The sequence below is a fragment of the Symphalangus syndactylus genome, chromosome 21 (assembly GCF_028878055.3).
Source record: "Symphalangus syndactylus isolate Jambi chromosome 21, NHGRI_mSymSyn1-v2.1_pri, whole genome shotgun sequence".
NCBI lineage: Eukaryota > Metazoa > Chordata > Mammalia > Primates > Hylobatidae > Symphalangus > Symphalangus syndactylus.
In genome coordinates this window covers 23721621-23741041 of record NC_072443.2, presented here as the reverse complement: position 1 = coordinate 23741041, position 19421 = coordinate 23721621, and the positions used below count along the sequence as shown (strand labels likewise).

The 19421-nt window shown below is 38.5% G+C and overlaps 2 protein-coding genes across 6 annotated transcripts in view; one reads left to right on the top strand and one right to left on the bottom strand.

Annotated features, from left to right (window-relative positions):
* Nucleotides 1–19421, bottom strand: part of CMSS1 (cms1 ribosomal small subunit homolog) — a 368700-nt gene that overhangs the window by 306206 nt on the left and 43073 nt on the right. Inside the window, exon 1 of one of the 2 annotated variants that reach the window (XM_055259953.2) lies at nt 3398–3504. The exons of the other annotated variant lie outside the window; for it this stretch is intronic. Within the exon in view, the coding sequence (XP_055115928.2) occupies nt 3398–3404 (7 nt within the window). The 5' untranslated portion in view covers nt 3405–3504. Of the gene's footprint in view, nt 1–3397; nt 3505–19421 lie in introns of those variants that run through there. 2 annotated transcript variants of the gene reach the window in all.
* FILIP1L (filamin A interacting protein 1 like) overlaps nt 1–19421 on the top strand; it is a 104288-nt gene that overhangs the window by 53788 nt on the left and 31079 nt on the right. The window contains exon 1 of one of the 4 annotated variants that reach the window (XM_055259943.2): nt 3418–3710. The exons of the other annotated variants lie outside the window; for them this stretch is intronic. The gene's annotated coding sequence lies outside the window, so the exon portion shown is untranslated. Of the gene's footprint in view, nt 1–3417; nt 3711–19421 lie in introns of those variants that run through there. 4 annotated transcript variants of the gene reach the window in all.

Genomic DNA, 19421 nt, shown 5'->3' with positions numbered 1-19421 from the left:
CTCATACAGGTCTTGCTGTTTTTCTTTGTACATGACAGTGTTTCCATATATACTATCTCACAGAGGCAAAGAAGCAAACAATGTCATATACAAAGTTAGCATTACCATCTCACAGCCCCAAGCAGAGCTCCTACGGAGCAGAGCGTACCACTGCTTAACTGATCAAAGGACCAGCAGTGAAAATTTTGGGTAGCTGCAAGAAACATCCCATTAATTACTGCTTCTTTGGCACTTACTTTATTTGGATGACTGAAAGACTTGACCAGTCAAAAGAAGAAACAAAGGTAGGGAGAGAAGACATGAAAGAAAATAAGAGCAGTTACTTCAAAAAGAGGAACTGGCTTGATGTGATTAGCAGTACATTAATGGTATTTTTTAAAAGTTAAATAATGATGATGTTGTAATTATGGTCAGTAGCAACTGACTTCACTAATAACACCTGTTAATGTGGTCATTGTCATGGCCTCCTGACAATTAGCTTGAATCAGGGAAACTGGTGATATTAAGCTGTTTTTGACATAATATAATATGGCTAAATCTAGTTAATATCTCCTTGTTTCTTGCCTTGTTACCTACAAACCCCTTCTCCCGCATTAGAAAGCAATGAACTTGGTAGAAAAATCTCTTTGTATCATTTCTAAATAACAACTTAAAGCTAGTGCTGATTTAGATCATAAACTCAGATTACTAATTGTAGAAAGGACCTTGATGTCTAGGTATGCTTATTTGTAGGAAATTCCTGATTATAAAGTGAAAAGAAAGTCACACAGTCATTGGACAGAACAAGGTTAGGAAGTAAAACTCTCAGCCAATTTTGAGGCACAGTGATCACAACTCTACTACTTTCACAAATGAAACCAAGAGAATTTCACAAATGAAGAAAATTTCAGAAACCAAGAGAATGAAAATTACATCTCAGAAAGAATTTTGGTTGAAAGAAGGAAGGAAATAAAACTCTACTCATCTACTTATGTGGCCAATGGCGCACAATGCCAACAGCTGGTTGGAGTTTGCAATACACCACCCAGGGTACTCTTGTATCAGTTAAAGGTCCTGCTCCCTCAAAACCCTTGACTTTTGTTTGAACTGAAATGGTGATGATATTCTAATTTTACTAGAACAAGATACGTTGCTGCCACCTTCCAGAAAACTGTCAGTAAATCCACAAATCCACAAAAAAGAGGATGAGTCTTGGCTTTCCCAGTTCAAGATTCAGTCTAGAAAATAAAGAGAAACTTCTCAGTTAAATCTGAACACTCCTTCACCAAATACACCTCTGAGCGATTCTGAGCAAACTATTAAGAGAAGAAAAGACTATGTAGAAGAAGGCTATATATGTAAGACTATATATGTAGAAGGCTATATATGTAAACATTGCTTTAAATCCCTGTATCATTACTTTAGTAGCGGTGTGACCTTGGTCAAGCCACTTTAGCGTTCTAAATGTCTTTATCTGAAAAGTATGGATCATATCACATCAAAATGTGTTGTGAAGATTAAATGATGAAATGCTTGTAGAGCACTAAGTATTGTGGTAGGTATGATCTGAAAGCTCAACAAATGAGGGCTATTAATATTGGTTCCTGAAGGCAGTGGTCACATAACTATGACCTCACTTGGAAAGCTGAGTCATAGTTGGGTCAAGAGACTGATGTTTCAGGAGTAACACATTAGTAATGTAACCAGGCAAGTAGTGTACCAGACAAGGGCATACAAGGAGTAGAAGCCCTAATCCTCTTTTCTCTATTCTTCAGAATAGAGCTAAAGAAAAGGAGGAAATAATACTAACATATTTCATGGGAACCAGCAAGTCAAAAGAGTGAAAATAAATGCAAAACTTGAGTATGGATATGTGAGAAAGAAACAAATGGTAGTGTTAAATGTTAGTAAACTTATTTGCCTATCAGAGGGAAAAAGATGCAAAACAAGCTACAAAACTGTTAGCTTTGGGGTAAAAGTATGCTATCAGTTTGGGGCTGAGATTCAGGCATTTATGCATCATACAACTTTCATAAAAGTCATTTAATCTCATTTGTAATAAAAAATGTAGCATAAAAATCTCAAAAAGGATGTTTAATAAGTATGAGGTAAGCACAGGAGACTAAGAAGTTTACAATGTAATTCACAAGTATAGGGCAGAAGAGTTAAAACTAACAAAACTAACAAACTCAACATCCAAAATGTTACTACACAATTACAAATCAAATATTAAATTTTAAGTTCGGCTGAAGAGTATGTGCAATTCACTTCTCTTAAAATAGTATACTGTATATGAAAAGCAAGAGTGAGTTTACTTTAGGTTTCTCAGTAGGTACTTAGAGTGATCTAGAAAAATGATAAAGTGAACTCCCAATTTAGCGAAGAGGACATACATTTAATGTTGTGCCCTGCATCTTTATTCCACACCATTTCCACTAACAACTCTGCAAACATCCTTTCTCCACTCCACACTAAGAAAATGAAGCGAGCAGACTATTTTCATCATTCCTGTTTGACAAAACATATGGAAACAATAATTCTACAGACATATGTACATCATAATAGGAAGCAATTCTATTTTAATGTAATTTTAAAAGAGGTTTTAAAAGGACTCAAGCTACTAAAATTACTCATCTGAAGCTTGCAAATAAGAATGCCACGTCCCTAATTTATTTAGCAGATTCATATAGTTGGGCTTCTCTTATAATTCAGAGGTGAATTCTCATTCACAAGAAGTAGGATTTGTACAAGTAAATCTACCCTATACTAGAGGATAATATTCTTAATTCAATCACATTTGGCTAATTTCTTTTTTCTTCACACGGTTATTTTTGGCTTTATTTTGTTTGCCGGTAGAAGAGAACAAACATTAAAACTGGCTCTAAAGTTCTAATTTTATACATTGTCTTGAAAGTACAGCACAAAACATTTAATTTCTTTAAAAATTTTTTCCCTGCCAAAAAATGATAGTTTTAACTGCTTTCGTTAAAACACAGAAATGGCGAAAGAGGAGGTTCTTTCAGGAAAAACACTGAAAAAAATAAGATTTCATCTGGCCTTTCCATCATCACTTGAAGAATTGTTTGGTAGTTACATCATCAGGAAATAAAACAGTATCCTCTGAGGACCCCTACTCATTACAAAGAGGAAAGAGAAGGTTTGAAGTCTAAATCAACCCCAGAGATGTCTCCACAAAATCCCAGACTTCTCCTTTCCCTCTCCCGCCTACCCCCAGCAACAACAACAAAAGTATAATGAATTTACAAAAGTTTACATAAGAATAACAGGATGTGGATTGAAGCCCCTGAGGCAACAACAGCTTTAGGGACCCTGAGGCGGAAAAAGTTACAAGCGGATCGACCCTCCCTCCCAATGACTTGGTTAGCCCGACAGGAGGGCGCCGGCGTCCCCGGCCCACCGCTCATTCCCTCCGCTGGGAGCCGGGAACCACGGTCCGTTCACACGGCCAGAACATCCGCGGGAGCCGGGGTGTGTTGCTGCGCCGCCGCCGCGGCCGAGGGTCTCGCGGTCACCGGCGCCCCCGCCGACAGCGCCGCACACGCGGAGCGCCTTATAAGGCAGAACAGTGACGTAACGCCCATAGGCCGGGCGCGCTCAGCGCCCCGCTCGCATTGTTCGGGCGACTCCCGGAGCGCGCACAGCCGGCTCGCAGCGCGGCACGACAGCGGCCCCGGCCCGGCCCCAGCCCGGCCCCGGCACAGGCAGCTCAGGTAAGCCCGGGAGAGCAACTCCGCTCCACCAAGGGGCACTGCTGTCAGCCAGCCAGGTAGCAAGTCTGTGGGTGGCTGTTAAAGCTGTCTCAGCATCACAAACTGCAGACAGGTTTCGCAAAGCGCATCCAATGAATTCTAGGTTCAAAACCGTTTCCAACTCACACAAAACTTGAAAGTAAAAGTTTTCTCTGGCGGAGAAAACAGATTAGAGATTTAATTTTAAATTGAGAGGTGGGAGCTGACTGTATTACATACGCTTTCCAAGTGAGCTACACATTGAATCCTGCCCATATTGAGAAATCTTTGGGGAAAGGGTGGTGGAGACTATATTGTACTGCAGCAACCCTATCTCTCCTCCGGACTTAAACTCGCTTGTCTTACATGAGCAGAATGCGAAAATTTGTTAGTGCCAGGTTTTCCCCTCTTTTTGTAAATGTTAATATAAACGACTAGAAAAACACTGTTAGGAATAAATCTTGGAATTAAGACGAATCTAACTTAAAAAGTAAAATCTTTTTAAGCTTCAAAAAATCGTACAAACGCTATTTTGTCGTAAAAGCATATGTCAATTTGTACAAGGAAGTAACTATCAGTTTTGAGTTCCAAGTTTCTGCTTCAAGCCCAGGCATTGGAAAAATGACAAACCTCACTTACAGCTATCATTTCTAGAGTAATATTTTGGATAGTAGTATATTATGTAAAAAATGCCAATTTAAAAGGTAAAACTTATAGAGTAACTGTATTAATCAGTAGCATTTTAAACCATAATTAGTTACATCTAAATCCTGAAGAGGCTATTGCTACCAATGAACTCTTACAGTATGATAACTGAACACTTGGCAGAAAAATCTCCATAATATTTTACTTCATTTTTTCCAACTAAAAGTCAACGTAGGAATTAAAAATAAAAGGTTATGTCAACTCTAGAACACTGGAATAGGAGAAGAAAAATTGATTCATCATTCAAACCTTATCTGGTCTAAACATATATTGTAAAATAAAACTTCAACAACTATGTGACAGAATTGTCCCTTTTAAAACACTCTCTATGTTTTATAAGTATATACAATTCAAACTCAGAATTCATAGGCTGCCATTTATATTTACTCTGAGATTTAAAAATGCTGGCATTTTAATTGGCACTAAAATGACCATATAAGATAACTGTTTGGAGGTACAGTAAAAGTTTAACAGAGGAGCAGAGCACTATAACCACTGAGGTGTATGTGTGTGTTACAAACTCATGTTTTCATATTTAATTGTCAGAAGAAAATGTCAGATCCCAGATTTTATCATTGAAACACAGCATTTAAAAAATACCTCAAAATGTGGGTTATAGCTATATATTTCTAATAATTTCTGTTGGAGGGTTTTTAAAAGTATATGACATTGGTGCCTATCATTTTTGCCTCATAGGAGTTTTTTTGTTTTTGCTTATTTTGTTTGGAGCAATGCAAGACTTTGGTTTTCATATTTTAAAAGAAAAATTACATGTTATTTGGCCTGAGGATAGGCTATATAAACTGCAGGTTAGTACTGAGAAGTAGGATTTTCCACAAACTATTATTTCAAACCTAGGGAAGCCTACCATAATGAGAAGAGCGGGGCCAACACCCATGTCACTGTGGAGAAGTACAGAATATGCAATGGAAGAGTTGTTTATCTGATATAAGCAGTAATTGGAAACTGAAAAATTCCTGCCCTGGAAAAAAGATAGTCTGCTCTTCCGAATCTAATAGAGGAAGAGACAAACAGAAACCATCAATTATTGTTTCAGCTATACCCAGAGTACCATCTGTACCATAAACTACAACTCAACTGTTGAAAATCATAACTTCCATCAAAACTCTAACAGCTGTGTTTGCCAGTGTCTGCCTTTTATTTTTTTAAAGCAGGCAAGCATCAATTTTTTAAAATTTAAAAATAACACTCTTTAATATTCCACACTTTTTCCCATTTATTAACTTTAAAGCATGGTTCAAAGAACAATCACATATTAAGGCCTCTTTTAAAACTGAAAACTAAGTATGACTTATCATGGATAACCTATCTCACAGTGGGCTCTTTGGGTGAGCATTTCTTAGTCCTTGGGACAATCTGTATGATGGAAAAATGTTTTTGATAGAATGAATGTGAATTTCTACACTTCTAAGTAAAGCACATAATAATTTTATGCTTAGTAAGTTCATTTGCACTTTTGTGGTGATTAACCTTAACTGTTAAGCCCTGGTATTTCTGTGCTATTTTCCTAATGCTGTGATGGAGACTATAGTAACAGCCAGTATGAAAACACAAATCAAGCCTTGACTTAATTTTCCAGTTCTCTTGCAGTTCCCATTAATTTGCCTTCTCAAAAGGCTGTAAATTTTGTTTAAGGGTTCTCTGCTGTAATTTCCCCTCCAAAAAAGTGCCTTTGGTAATAAATGGATTTTGAGATTTAAGAAAAAAAAACTGAAAATGTAGGAGGAAGAATAAGATTCCAGTAATTCTTCTTAGGTCATGTTCTGTCCATGTCTAGTGTTTCAGGGCAAAGTGAACATTTTACAAGGTGAATAGAAAAAAAAAATACAGCCCCTCCTATTTAAAGGAAAAAGGAAGGGGGGCAAGAAGAGAACTGTTTATAAAAGACTGGATATTATGGATGTAAAGCAATATTGGTCTCAACCTGCTTTAAGAACTGAAATGGCCCCATCTGTTGTTCACAGAGCCTGTCATCTTTGAAAAATCTAATACACCCTACCTTATCTGTTGGACATACTAATTTTAAATGATTTTAGGGTCCATTTAATTTGTATTTGACTATGAATTCAGCTTCAATTTAAATTGTTTAGTTTTTGTAAATTATATTTAAATAAGGATTTAAAGATGAAGAGACACTGCATATGCAGCCAGCATCACAAACCTTCAAAGCAGTATTTCTGTGGTTGCTGCTGTCATCACCACAGCATTTTCTAGCCACCAACCCAGTCACTTAATGCTTAAAGTGTGCTGCAATGACTTTTAGAACCTCCTATGGCTGGTCATTTTCTACTTAAAATGAGGTGGGACATTCATGTTTTGAATCATTTTGTTAGGTACACTAATTCCTAGCAGATTATCACCAACACTTAGCCTTTGCACATCCCTCCTTTAAAAAAAAAAAAAAAGGGTTGAGATTCTCCTTGACCTTCATCTGCACTAACATCGTCTCTGCCTGGGAAAGCTGGGCAAAGCAAGATGGGAAGGCTCACCAAGGAAAGTCCCTTGTTTCTTTTTCAGATATGAGAAACACTCCCTCTTCATGCTTGTTCTCTGAGATGCTTTAGCAGATTAAGATAGGACGGCAGCAGTTTTAATTCTGAGCCCAAGAACGAGAACACATTAGCAGTGTTCTTTTTCCAGTCTGACCATCCTCACATTTCTATGCTCTACTGGCTCCAAAATATGATTAATTGTTAAGTATAGAATTTTTTTTAACAAGCTTGGGGAATGATGTGTTTGTGGGGGCAGGCGGGGGAGCAGTAGGGAGGTAAGTAGAGGAGTAGATAGGTAAGTGTATGATTGGGACAGACAGGATGCAGACATACCTCAACTCCTTGTGTCTGTTTATGATAACTACTTATTCTAGCCTAAAGGAGTTATTATCAGCAAAAGAAAGCATACATTACATCAGAACAGCAAACATTCAACTATGAATTTGAGAAGTACCTTGATAAGGTACTTGACTATATGGAAAATGGGATACCCCAGGCCCCAGAGTCACACACACACACACACACACACACAGAGTCCTGGTACAGAATATCCGCAGAATTTTACAGCTGGAAGGGGCAATGGAGGTCATCTGATCCAAATGCCTCACTTTACAGAAGAAACTGATGTCCACAGTGTGACTTGCCCCAGAGACAGAGCTACGCAGAGGTAGGGCCAGGGCCCCCTGCATTCTTGGGCTACAGCTCACCAGTAGTTTTTCCTTAATTAGTGCTAGGAAGAGAGGAGAACAGAAGCCCCAGAAAAAGCCTCAGTACTGTAGGTGTTAATTTAGATACAAAATCCATTAAAAAAAGAAAGTAGAAAGGTTCAAAGTTCTTAAGTATAAGCAATAAAAAAGCAAAGGATAAGGAAGCATTGTGAAAATCAATACAATTTAATCAGGCTACAACAACAGAAGGGAGGTGATAAAGGGAGGAAAGAGAAAATAAAAAAATAAGTGTATTTAAAGGTCCTCCGGCTGGCAAATCCCACTCTCTATTTGGAAGGTGAGAGGTGCCCTGGAAAGATTGTGTACTCTGTGGTCAAAGACATTTAGGTCTGAACCACTAACTTGACAAATGACCTTCTATTAGTATCTTCCAGCTAAACATTTTGCACTCCTCAGATGACCCCAGCTAGCAGAATCCCTTTCAAAATTCAAAGTGACTCAATGCCTTCAAAACAGCCTCCCCTAAAACTGCAGAGGAAGTCACCTATGAAGGCTACCAGCTCCTGGTGGTACTCACCCTGCTTTATTTTCCTTCAAACTGTGCACTGTGATGTGACATTAAATTACTCATTAATGATTTATTTGCTTATTAGCTGTCTCTTGGACTATAAACTTCTTCAGGGTCAGTTTTACAACCAGCTTTACCTCCAGTGCCTAGGAAAGTGCCCAGGTACAATTAGTAGGTGTGTTACTGGGACAAAAAAGGTGTTGGATAAATATACAAACAAATTACAACCTAGAAGCTGCTTATTTGATACAAAAAAAAAAAAAAGTGTTTCTGCAAACAGTGGGCTGTGGAGGGCCCCTTCTTCTAGATTTTGTTTAGGAGCTGAAAACAAATCTCAGCCACTAAAGCAACCATATGGAAGTGACTTACAGAAACCAGTTAGGTGACTTACAGAAATCCGGTTAAGTCAAGGCAGTGACTTAACTAGAAACCAAGTTAGGCTCAGGTTAAGTCAGAAAAACCAGAAACCAAGTTAGGCTCAGGTTAGGTCAAGGCAGTGAAATCTGCTTTGTACGGCAGTGTATGTTATATAGGCAGACTAAGTCAGATGCTTTTCTGCCCATCTTCATCTACCTCAGTTTAACTCCCTCTCCAATAAAATGAGACTTTGTATACCTGGTGAAAGAGTACCAGGTGAGTCACCTGGGGGCATGGAATGGCCTTCAAGCAAAATATGGAAGAACACAGTGCAGTGGTTGATGAAGGGTGGACTCCTCTGAATTTCTCTAATCTCTGTGCCTCAGGTGAAGGCCTGGAAGATGCACTTATGGCGCACAAATGGCTTATCTTTGCCATGCAGCAGACTGCCTTTTCCCAAGCATGTACTTAATTCCAAAGTTTCTGTAGGTAACTCAGTGTATCTCCCAGATTTTACAGAAGAGTGATTTTTCTTTAATTTCAAAGTTAGATTACTCCAGTGTCAACCTGTGAAGCTAGCCTAGGGCTTATAATTCTCCTCAGCAGTAGCAAACATTTACTGAGCTAAGCACAAGGCATGACAACAGGCCCAGCAACTAAGTTCACCACACACCATACCGTGTCACTAACCCAGCTATAGCTACTAGCATGGACTGGTACCACATTAATGACAAGGACTAAGATCACTAGCAGCTCTTGGACAACAACTTCAATTATGGTCCCATCCCTGCTCTATTTTAATGGACTGGTAATGCAATGCAGGTAGGAGAGATCAGCTACACATAAAAACTAAGTAAAGATAAACAATGTGGGAGAGTGCTTATAAAAACTTCAACAGAATATAGTCAATGGCCAACCTTGCTGAATAGTGACACTGAATTGACAGGGATAAATGTTAGTGTCTCAACGGTGAGACTAAAAGAGTAAGAATAATGGGTCGATAAATCAGAGTTCTACTCTTCTTAGCTCTGCCATCCATTTACTGGGTGAGCCTCCTGTTCCCTTGGTTTCTACAAACTACAAAAAAGGGAACAATGTCATCCACCCCAAGTATTTCTCAGTACTCAATAAAGATTGAATAATGAGCAATAACCCTCATGGGAACTCTGATCAAGTAGAGAAAATATAAAAATACAAGCTACTGATTATATCACTACAGAGACAAATTAGCTAAAGAAAATGAGGGTAATTTGAGAGAAAGTGTCCACATGTAAATGGAGAAAAGATGAACATAGCTGTAGCACTTTGGCCTGTGAGAGCTCCAAATCACTGTATCTAAAGCAGCCTCAAGGATGAGGTCAGTCCTCTAAGATGGGCTGCCCTGACGGAAGCAAATCTGCCAGATTTATTGTGTCTCATGGCCCACCAGTCCTGGAACAAAAGTTTAAAGGTGAAATATGTTTTTCTCTCTTTTAAAATTCGTTTTTATGTGAATCAAAACAAAAACAAATCTCTGAGCAGAGATCATAAGTGGAATGTAAAACATCACATTTGGGCTCGCAAGACCTAAGTGTCTGCCTGTTAAATTTGAAGAAAAGGAAGGAGCTGCTTGGTCTAGGAGCCTAGGGAGAACATGAGAAAGTTGCTGGTTTCTTGCTAAAGACAAACACCCATTCAGTGAGATACTGTGGAAGTCCCTTAGTCTTAACTTGTTAGTCTGTTAATTGGGAATGGCAGAAGAAGTGAATTACTCTGTGGAATTTTGTGAAAATGAATCCACTGCTGCTAAAAGGAAGATTATCTACTTTTCAAACACTCATATTATTAAAATACATTATGTTTGAAGTCGCGTATTATTCTTGAGGCTTTCAAATAAAAGTGAGAGTAACTTTGTCAAGTGATTTGGGGCTCCACTAATCTCCCCCCAAATTCTGCCCCATAAAATTCTTTTTACAGTTCAATAAAATTCATTAGGCTGAACACAGATGCAAAGAATCACAGGCAAAGTTAAGATTCTCTGGCCAATTTCCCCCATCTGGACTTTAATTAAATTTGTCTCCAAGTGAATTCTTCTCTTCACTAAATGGTTCTCCTTCCAGAAGTGACAATAACAAGAGGAACAAAACTCTACTTGTCCTTCTTCCATTCTAATAACAAGTAATTCTGAGAACTTTACCACTCAGCCCAAGGGATGGTTATACTCCCCTAGGAAGTGGTTCTTTTTACCTCTCAATCATTTGGTCAAGTATGTACAGAGTTCAACTCATATGAGGGATACAGAGGTATCATTCCTTTAAGGAGCTTACAGTTGGCTTAATGGCAAAAGTAATATACTAAAACAAATTAGAAGGTAGTACAAAATAATATAGAATATTTAGGTAATAAAGCTGTAAGGGCTGTGGGGACTTAGAAAAGGAAAATCAGCCAGGGTTAGACAAGTTAAGAAACATTCATGGAAAAGATGGGAACTGAAATGTAAATGGAGATGACTGAATGCAGCATTCCAAAAAAGATGGCAGACTTATTCTTCAGAAGTCTACTATGAAAGGAGAACCTGAGGTTAAAAGACAAATAAGGCTTGTGCCAAGATCAGAACACCCAAACTGTAAGTTAAAAAACCCATTATTTGGCCTTCAGAACAACCTGGACTTATGCAGAAACGAAGGCAGCTTAAGGTAACATCCCTTCTTAACCTGAAGCTTAAGCTTCAAATGTGATGAAGCAGTTGGCACAGTGCCAGACCCATAGCAGATACTGTTACTCTTCTGGTTATGCTAGTCTATCCATAGGGATGATGCCCCTTCATCATCTGGTGCTGCCGGGCTGACATATAGGGGGCTGTCTCAGGCCAAAGAGGAGGTCCTTTGTAGGATGCAGTCATGAAGAATTCCTGTTCTCAGACACCCAGCTGTGAAGTGGAGTAAAGGATTAAGCTTGTTGAAGATCTGTCTCTAGCGTGCCTAACCTTGGCCACTCTGTAAAGAGAGGTTACCCTTTACCTTGATTTCCTTGCTACAAGGCAGTCCCTCCTGTGAGAAACCCACAAGAACTTTCCTAAGAATGTCTTACTCATCTGAAGTAAGAAACAACTTCCTGAGCAGGTAAAGGACCAAAGAGAGCTGGTGACTGCAATAAGGCTTAAAAGCTAGTTTGGAATCTCCCTGTTTTACCATGCACCCACAAAAAACAAATCTGTAAGACAAATCTTTACAACTTGGGCTAAATGGCTTATATCAGATCCTAGCCATAAACAATAGTCTCTTTTGAAATTAACAGTCTAAATACTTTTTGCCTAGGTGTTAATTTTTCAGTTTAATTGTACTTTGAATTTAGTATAACATTTTAAGTACTTATTTGCTTTTACAGCATACTTACAACTTGTGAACTACAACAGACTCAAATAAATCTGAATCCCATGGAATTCCAATTACGGTTTTCCATTCTTTTGAACCATTGAGACTTGATGAGCCATAAAATTTCTTGACATGTGAATTTGTATACAGTGTTATATAGGAAAGAAGGGAGGAAAGGACTCTAAAGGTTGTTGGGAGTATTTATTTTGTGGAACTGAGATTTGAAGATTGCCAAAGGCTTTGTAGACCTTAGACACAAAATTGCACTGCTGTTCCCATGTTGCAGCTAAGGTGACAAGCAGATGAGGTAAGGTCAGATAGTTAAGTCACCAGCAGATTTTGGTCCAAGATTTCCTGTCCATCAGATATGTGGCTTTTCAATTGTTTAATACCTGGGGTTCTGCTTTCTTTGTTTTTAGCTGTGAATTAGTAAACTTTAAAAAGCGATGAATAGTGAAGCCAGAGCTTTTTTCAAAAACCCTTTTTTCAGCTACTGAAACCTGAGATAGTTTGCCTTCTCTTAAAATTCAAATCACAAGGTAAGATATGGTCAGGGCAAAAATGGATGGTATTCAAATAGCACATACATGAAGTATACTATAGCCATTTCTTTAACTGCCACAAACAGAACATTTCTCACATAGATAAACTAAAAGGGTGAAACTCCTGCTCAGGGACAGTATAAGCAGCAGACCCAGGGCCAAGAGAAGTGGGGTATAGTCACTGCTCTCACCTCTAGCAGATACGCTGTTGACCACTGTCATATTTTGATGGAATTACTCCTTGCTATGCAAGCTTAATATCCTCTAGAACATGTTCATCTTAAAAGAACCCAACTTACAGGAAAGGAAGTATGATCAGACTGTTTATGCATTTTCTCTCTTCTCAGTATTCAGAAGTTGCTGAAAAGGAAAACATAACCCAAATGCTCTGGACTTACAGTCAAGGGAAAATTAAACAAGGCTCAGATAACCAAAATAATTTTAATTTGTACAAAGCATGCAAGAGGACAAGCAAAACACAGACCACAAGAAAAATGGTCATTCATGTTCCAGCAGATTACAGAATAAAACTTTTCCACCTGTCTGTAATTACAGATAGCATATGGCCCAAACTCTCACTTTCCAAAAATCATGGAAGAGATATAAACCAATCATCCTCAGGAACTAGGAAGAGTGGGTAAAGGTAGAAGTAGGATGCTCACTGTGGCTCATGATCTAATTGTTTACTCAGCAGGAAGCCAAGCCACACATTAACCCTTATCCTCTAACTGCCTGAACCTCTAAGTACTCTTAAATGTATTAAATTTCCCTATTTTCCATGCTCCTTATTTACTGATTTATGACCGTTAAAATGGAGGACCCAAAAAAGTCCTCTAAGGATCAAAATGTTTCACATTTTATACTCTTCAGGCTGCTATCTATCCTGTTTCTATGGCAAACTGTGTGACTTCAGTAGTCACAGTAAAACATAGGCATCTGTTGTTGTGGTTTCTAAATTTCTGAAGTTTGAATTTCTCACTAACAAGTTAGGAAACGTTTGGTTTCCCAAGCATACCACTTTAGCCACTGCCTCTGTGTAGGCAGCCAGACTACAAGGAGGTGAAAACCAGTGAACTTATCCATTCTGGTATGTGACTGGCTCCTGCTTTGGCTTTTTATTAAATATGGTGAACTGAACAACAAGGTAAGAAAGCCACATAAAAAAGGAAAGCCTTTAAAAAAAAAAACAAAAAAACAGAAGCTTAAAAAAGTTTTAACTTTTTGCTCAGAATAAGTTCTGGAAAAGGATATATGCTTTTTACAAAGGAGAGAATAAAGGAAAGAAAAGCAGCCCAACGAAGAGTAGGGGTTAAGAGAAGGAATCATACTAAATCTTCCAAAATACCCATGTGCAATATCTGAATGAAAATAACCTGTGACCTAGGAAGAGAAAAAAGGGACTAATGGAGGTTAAAAACAAAATTTAACAGCTACATTGGAATGATTTTCTAAAGAACTATTCCTGGATTCTTTAATCTGCTGAAATACAAAAGGATCACTGAAGCATAAATGGATTGTGAACAATAAAAAAAAATATAAATATTCTTAATAAGATAAAATACATACACACATATTTCTAAGGATATATATATAGTATTATGCCCTTGAAGTCTGTCAGAGAAATGGCTGCCTGTTAAAAATATTTTCCAAGAACTTTAGGTTCCTTGAAATGTTCTATGGAAATGGTATTTATGACAAACCCACCACCTCTGGGGAACATGAGATGTTATTACTGGCAAAGTCACAATTTTTTAAACCATCCAAAAATAATTATGAATTTATGCCAAATGACGAAACTTGCTATATTATTATAATGACTAAGAGAATATTTGCTAATGTCTCAAGATCAAGGCTCAAAGTAGCCATGAACCTATAGGAAATACTGTGACACAACACTGAATTGCTAGTGGTGGTGATTTGGGATCTTTGACAGACAGAATATTACAGCACACAAATTCACTGGAGAGGATGGCTCATGAGATATATGAGATAGGAAGTGTGGATGTATGTAATGGGGTGAGAAACAGGATTTGGAGTAGAAACTACACTGGCATTCTGGCTCTGCCAATTACTCACCAGGACCTGTGGCAAATTAACTTTTTTGAGCCTCAGTTCTTATTTGTAAAATAAGAAGACGGTAATACCTGCCTCCTATGACTGTTTCCAGGACTAACATGGTACACGGCATATGAAAATTGTTCAACCAGCTGTTATTCCTAGACTATAGAGAGGAGGGCCTACTATATGTCTATTGCTTAGTTATACCCATGCTTTCAAATATGGCACCTATTTCAAAAATAGAAGAAGTATTTGTTCAAATATTTATTGAATACCAATTAAGTACCAGGTGCTGTTCCCTACCAGAAATATAATATTGAATAAAACAGACCAATGATTGACTAATCATTGAATTAGATGCATGTGTGTGCACATACACACACACCATTACCTGCATGAAGTTTACATTCTAGTAGGAGAGACAGTCAGTAATCAATAAATACATAAAATATAGTATGCCAGATGGTACTAATGAGGTAAGGGGGAATCCAGCGGTTCCTGGGGAGACAGCGAGCACAAAAGCACACCATGCCGTGTTCTGTTTGAGGAACAGCAAAGAAGCTGGTGAGTGGGCAGAGGAGCAGAGTGAGCAAAGAGGAGAACAGTAGAAGGGGTCAGGGAGCCAAGTGGGTGGAGCAGAAAGCATGGGAATGAACCAATGAACAGCAAAAACATGGTATAGGATAAGAGGAAATGCTTCTGAGGTCAACATTTTTTGTCTGGGGTTTCTAGCATGTAGCCTGGTTGTTAGGTAGAAAGAACACAGACTTTGCAGCCAGTGAATTTTTATTCTGGTCTGTTACCTGTACTGTTTGGAAAATTATTTAACCTCTCTAAATTTTAGTTTTTTGGTTTCTCCTCCATCTGCAAAATGAGAATAATAATACTTAGCTCATAAAGTTGCTATAAGTATTAAGTGAGATCTAGTGGCACACAGTAGACCTTCAATATGCTTGTTTCCTTCTCTTTATAAGCCAAGTCTCACACTCTAGTTCCAGTTCCAGGGCCACCATAATGATAGCCTTGCACGGTATTTAATCTGCCTGGGCCTCAGTTTTTCAACTAAGAAAATAAATGCATGTGCTATATACACAGACATTATAAAGACAGATATACAACACTCAAGGTGTTGTTATAAGTCAAACAATCTTACTGTTACAATCTAAATAATTTCAAAACAGCAAAAGTATATGTCTCCCATACCTCCTACATATTAATTCCATTAAAAATAGATCCTACAAAGTTTAATTTCTTTAGCATGATGCTGTAAAGATGTATTTAGCAATCATGTTTATTTTTATTCCCTTTTCCTGCCCCTGCTTAAGAACACTGATCCAATGGAAAGATCTCCAAGAAATGTTTGGCTGCAAAAAACAAGATGCTGAGGAACAGTGTTTGTAAGCTACTTTTGTGTAAAAAGGGGAGAGCATAAGAATCTTTATTTATATTTGCTTATTTACTCATAAAGAAACTCTACAAGTACATAAGAGAAACTAGTATCAGTGGTTACAGTTGGGGAGATGAACGATGTGGTAAGAGGAAGACTGTTCCTAGTATACCTTTAAATACATACATTTTGAAATATGTGTCAAATATTTAGGAATACTAATTTAATCTAAAGATCCATAATTGAAATTTAGAGTTAAAAGTACACAAAATAGACTGAAAAATTAATTATCCAACAATATGGAAACCCCAAATGGCCTATTTCTCAGACAACTAGGGTATCTTTCAATCTGCTGCTTTGTATTTTCTTCTGAAGAGCTCAAAAAAAATTATAAAATATCCTTAATAGTCTTCCTGACATTTTTGACTATGGAAACCAAGCCCAGGAATAGTATATACAGTGTACTAACCCAGTCAACCCACCCAGACTTTGAGTCCCCAAGTACAGGAGTCCCCAACCCCAGGGCCGAAGACCAGTACCAGTCTGAGGCCTATTACTGGGTCACATAGCAGGAGGTGAGCAGCAGGATGAGGCAGCATTACTGCCTGAACTCTGCCTCCTGTTAGATCAGCAGCAGCATTAGGTTCTCATAGGAGTGTGAACCCTATTGTGAACTGCGCAGGTGAGGGATCTAGGTTGCATGCTCCTTATGAGAATCTAATGCCTGATGATCTGAGTGGGACGGTTTCATCCCAAAACCATCCACCAGCACCACCCTCTCCCACGTCCATGGAAAAACTGTCTGACAAAACTGGTCTCTGGTGCCAAAAGGTTGGGGACTGCTGCCTAAGTAGACCAAGTCTATGAGTATCTAAACCCAGCAGACAAAGTACACATTCACATCCAAAATATGAAGAGCAGGAGTAAGATGAGCAGAGCATCAGTGAGGTCAGCTATTAGCATCCATTTTGATATGCCGGCATTTCATTGGATATTGGACATTCACAGCATCATTCTCTTCCAGGAAGGGAGAAGAGCTGTGGAGTAGATCTGTGAGCAAAAGAGAAATGGAAGACAGTGGCTGATCCCAAATACATTTGAGTAGCAGATAATTAAGAAGAGTTATACAGGCCAGAGACAACGAATACAAAGAATCTAACAGTCTACCCAAAAATTATGCCCTAAAATAGTGACTTCTCAACTAGACTCAATTTCTCTGCAATGTCTGGAGACATTCAGTAGTTGTCTGGAGACATTCAGTAGTTGTCACAACTGAGCTGGAGGTACTGTGTTATTCCTGGTATTTAGTAGGTAGAGATCAGGGATGCTGCTAAACATCCTACAGTGTACAGGACAGCCCCTACAACAAAGAATTAACCAAAATGTCAACAATGCTAAGGCTGAGAAACTCTGACCTAAAATGACAATCATTATGATTAACCATGTGCATAGCTGAAAAGATCCATGAAAAGCCTTAAAATAGATCGCAATAAACATTATGTAGTCATATCTTTCATTCCAATGTGATTTGTGCTATTCTTCCCCCAGCTGACCCCTACTTTAGGTCAGCTCATTGTGACTGATGTGCTCATCTGTGTTGTCTCACTGTCTTACTTTTTTTTTTCCAGTATTGCAAGCAAGTAGCACTTTTATTTTTAATTATTTTATTTGATTTTTTAAATGAAAATTAAAACTATATTTAAGGCCTATAACATGATGTTTTTATATATCTAGATATTGTGGAATGGCTAAATCAAGCTAATTAGCATATCTGTTACCTTACATACTTATCATTTTTTTGTGGTGAGAACATCTAAAACCTACTCTTTTAGTACTCACCATCCTACTTCTAATGAGAACTGACATGTATTGTGCCAGGCAGTATGATAAGGACTTTTTGTATGGATTGTTTTTTATTAATCCTCAGAACAACCCTATTGTGAGGGAGGCTCTAATATTATCCCCATTCTACAGATGAAGAAAATGAGACTTGTAGGGAGGTTAAATTGCTTGCTCAAGTCACACTAGACAGAAGTTGGAAAGCCAGGATTCAGCTGCAAAAACTGAACTCCAGAGTCTGAATTTCTCGCTCTGCACTGCCCTACCTCTCATAGTTTTCCACTGTCTTGTTCCTATTGGTGCTTTGGTACTGGAGAGTGTACATGCTGTCAGTCATTCCACTTGGCCTCTGCCACCTGCACTGTTTACTGCAATCTCTTGCTGGGGGTAATAGGGAACAGGCAGTAGTGAAGACATTATCCTTGTCTTAAAGAAGGCTACCTTGGGCAAACAGACAAGATACAGAAAAATGCAGATCATAGAGAGTACAAAATCAGCTGCAGAGAGTGGGAGGAAGGAAAGGAGACAATGATAAACAATGAAAGCATTAGGAACCTGAGGACAAGCCCAGGACGAGCACCATCACAATGCTACGTGTAAAGGCAGCTCTGTATGCCATGAACCAGGAGGCACTTTCAGGAATACACACACATCTGTGATAATACAAGGCAGCACATGCTGAGTGGCTTTTTGAATACTTCTCCCTACAGGGACAGGGCAGCCAGGGGAAGGCATCATGGCTGTGGAAGGCCCAGGTAGGCTTTGGAGGATTAAGGGGACATCTACCTGAAACTGTTAGTCTGACAAAGACCTAAAGTCTTAATCTGTTGGAAGACAGGTAATTTTTTTTGGGAGGGTGGGGGTGTATTAACAATCAAAATGGAAAGTATGGAAAAGAGAAAACTTTGATTTAAGGAATCTTTTCTAAATAATCAAGAACCCCAATTCAGAGTGGTGGTGGGAGCAGGGGGTGGGGGAAGAAAACAAAAAGAAAAGTGAGAAAAATGAGTAGACTCTCTAGCACAGCAGTGTATTCACAGTAATTAACTTTTTAAAAGCTCCTTCTTGATAGATGTCATCTGAGTAAATGGCATAAAGAAAAATTCATTTGAGTAGGTATTTTTAATAAGAAAAATTAAAAGAGTGATAGGAGAGGCACAATATTCATGGTATTAAATGAACATCCATTGTCCAAAGGTTCTTACTAGAAAGCTCCCTAACAATACAGTATTGCAGAAGTGAAAACCCATTATTTAGGCGGTAATTATTCTGGTACAGATTTACATGTGCTGTACTTGTTGTCACTCCCGTCAGTTCCAGTTTCTTCTTCCAGGCCTAGCCTGAGCATCTTTTCAAGTCTCTACCTGGCCCTTTCATAGTGGCGTGGACAATGTCTTTTCTAGCCCAGAATCATGGGCACCTCCTTTGTTCTCAAGACGAAAATATTCTCCTTGTAGCTGCCTAACTACCCAAGTTCTGTGCCTGTGGACCCTCAGACTGGCCTTTTACTGGTTCTGGAACCTCACCTTTCAGAGACCCTTTTTCTCAGTTACTTTGCCCCTTTGTCTGCTCTTAAAAGAGTGAGATTTGCCCCAATTCCAGTCCTTGTGCCCAATTTGAGGATTTCAGTACCTCTTTTTAGAATCCTGATTCTCTGCTAAAAGCTCCCCAAGCTCCTATAATTAATGGGTCATTTGACTATT